We start from the raw sequence: 2,344 nt of genomic DNA on the forward strand, positions 1-2,344 counted from the left end.
AACTCCCAATTTAGCTTTTTCTTTTAAATCTTGAATGAGATATGGTTGTTCCAGTTTCAATATTTTGATATTTTAATAAATTTTGTTTAGAGATTTATTATTTATTTTTATTTTGAAAAGATATTTATGAATATAAAAAAAAAAGCTGAGGATGACTCAAGACAGCTTAAAGTAACTCAAGATAGTTTTTATTACTCAAAGAGTGATAAACTTGCTCATAGTAAGTGGAGTTCTTATGTATAAGAAGTATTTATTTATCATCTTTATGAATTTTATTAGAAACTTGACTTTTTAGATCCTTTATACTAAAAATAAATAATGGCTTATAATCAGCAAGGCCTTCCCAAGCGAATCGTGAAAGAAACATTACGTTTGATTGCTGAGCCAGTGCCTGGAATTAAATGTCAAGCAGATGAAATGAATATGCGTTATTTTCATGTAAGTATTGATGGCCCAAAGGATTCTCCTTATGAAGGTGGTAAATTTAGCTTAGAGCTATTTCTACCAGAAGAATACCCAATGGCTGCTCCGAAAGTAAGGTTTCTCACTAAGATTTATCATCCTAACATTGATAAACTTGGAAGAATTTGCTTGGATATTTTGAAAGACAAGTGGAGCCCTGCACTTCAAATAAGAACAGTTCTTTTATCAATTCAAGCGTTGTTGTCAGCTCCAAACCCTGATGACCCTCTTGACAATGAAGTTGCAGATCTTTGGAAAAGTGCTGAGCAAGAAGCTATTAGTATTGCAAAGCAATGGACCAAAAAATGGGCTGCTTGAATGAAGATGACATAGTTTTGTCTCAAAAGATCTTCAAAATTTTCTTTAACTGCATATTTATGAATGTTAAATTTAGTATAATAATTATGTTTATCAATATTTTTTTAGTTAGTGTGATTTTATGATTTTGTTTGACTAAGCTAGTGTACTAAATGTTTTTAAAAAGTTTACAATTTAAATAAATAATAATATAGTTTCTTTTTTTATGATATATGACAAGTTGATTTAAAAAATGTTTATTACTTAAGCAAATTATTAAAGTTGGATTGTTTGAAAACATAAAAATTTTAAATGTCTCAATTAAAAACTTGAATACCTTTTTGCTTCTGGTTTGCAGTCATTTGGTTTTGCAATGAAGTTTAAGACTATATCTTTTTTAATTTTAAATTGAACAAAAAGCTCAGTATTTTTTTGTAAACTTTAATGACTTAAAGTTAATTAATGACGGTTAAACTTGTGATCTTTTGCTTGAATTTGATATTTCAGTTGTGTAAATAGTTTTGATTACTTCAATAAAAATGTGTACATCATAGAAATTAGTAGCAGTTAATAATTTTTTTTAGTTCTACAACTATCATATATATTTAAAGTAGTTTTTTTAAAAAGTTTTTATTAAATTTCTAAATTTTATTTAGAAATCTAAATCAATAATAAAATAAAAATGAACAAAATCAACTTGACTAGTTGAAACAACTATATAATCTTTTATCTAATATAAAGTACGACAGATGATGAAGACTTGGACTTTAACCTAAAACGTTGCAAAAATAATTGGAAGTTTTTCTAACTAGAGGTAAATAAAATTATTAGCTGCATCTAATGGTTATCAATAGTTACAATACAAAGACTTAGTATTGGATGGATTTTGTGAATACATAAATAAACATCGAAAAACTGTTTAAATTTTTTAAACTAAAACACTTAGCAAAAAATCTTTCGTTTAATAAATTTTTTTTTAACTTTGTTAAAAAATACTTACTTATAGAGAAATAAAATAAAATGTTAATTTGAATGTGTTGAACAACTAATGATTTTTAAGTCTAGTAAACAAAATTGTGTAAAAAAAATAATAATAAATTGTAATTTAAGGCATATCTAATCCGATATATACATTAATAGTTTTTTTAAAGTTTTTGTTATTAGTGTTTGACAAGTCTAATTGAAGCTAAATGTTTATTAATTATATAATAAACAATAATTTTATACAGCTGTTTCGTATATGAGATTTTTCTATTACTCAGTAAAGCTTAAGTCTATTAAACATGTTTTATAGAAATTTAGAGTTTAAAAGTATCATGACGATAATGAAGGATTTTGTGCATAAACTAAGTTTGAAAAATACGCTGATTTTAGTTTTATTACTGGTTTTAGAATTTGAATTTTGAAAAGTTTTAGTAATGGCTATTAATTATTTTAAGTATGGAAAAGTTGTATTAGAACAATGTTTGAAACTGCTTGTGTGCGCAGCTTAATTTTTATTTTGATCTTATTAGGTTTATTTTTGCTAAAAAGGTATTTTTAATAATGAAAGGATGTATCTTGTCTTTTGATTTTCATGTTTAGT

General features: G+C 25.0%; 1 protein-coding gene across 1 annotated transcript; it reads left to right on the plus strand.

The window, feature by feature from the left end:
* Window positions 1-299: 299 nt before the first annotated feature.
* LOC145849551 (ubiquitin-conjugating enzyme E2 N-like) lies at window positions 300-1,286 on the plus strand. The gene has a single exon (XM_082954492.1). The coding sequence runs from the start codon at window positions 319-321 to the stop codon at window positions 778-780; it is 462 nt and encodes a 153-aa protein (XP_082810618.1). The 5' UTR covers window positions 300-318; the 3' UTR covers window positions 781-1,286.
* The last annotated feature ends 1,058 nt before the right edge of the window (window positions 1,287-2,344 follow it).

The sequence above is a fragment of the Thalia democratica genome, chromosome 2 (assembly GCF_965202585.1).
Source record: "Thalia democratica chromosome 2, ktThaDemo2.hap1.1, whole genome shotgun sequence".
Lineage (NCBI taxonomy): Eukaryota > Metazoa > Chordata > Thaliacea > Salpida > Salpidae > Thalia > Thalia democratica.

Excerpts from the sequence above, each read along its gene's own strand:
- LOC145849551 (XM_082954492.1), top strand. The coding sequence starts at position 319 with ATGGCTTATAATCAGCAAGGCCTTCCCAAGCGAATCGTGAAAGAAACA.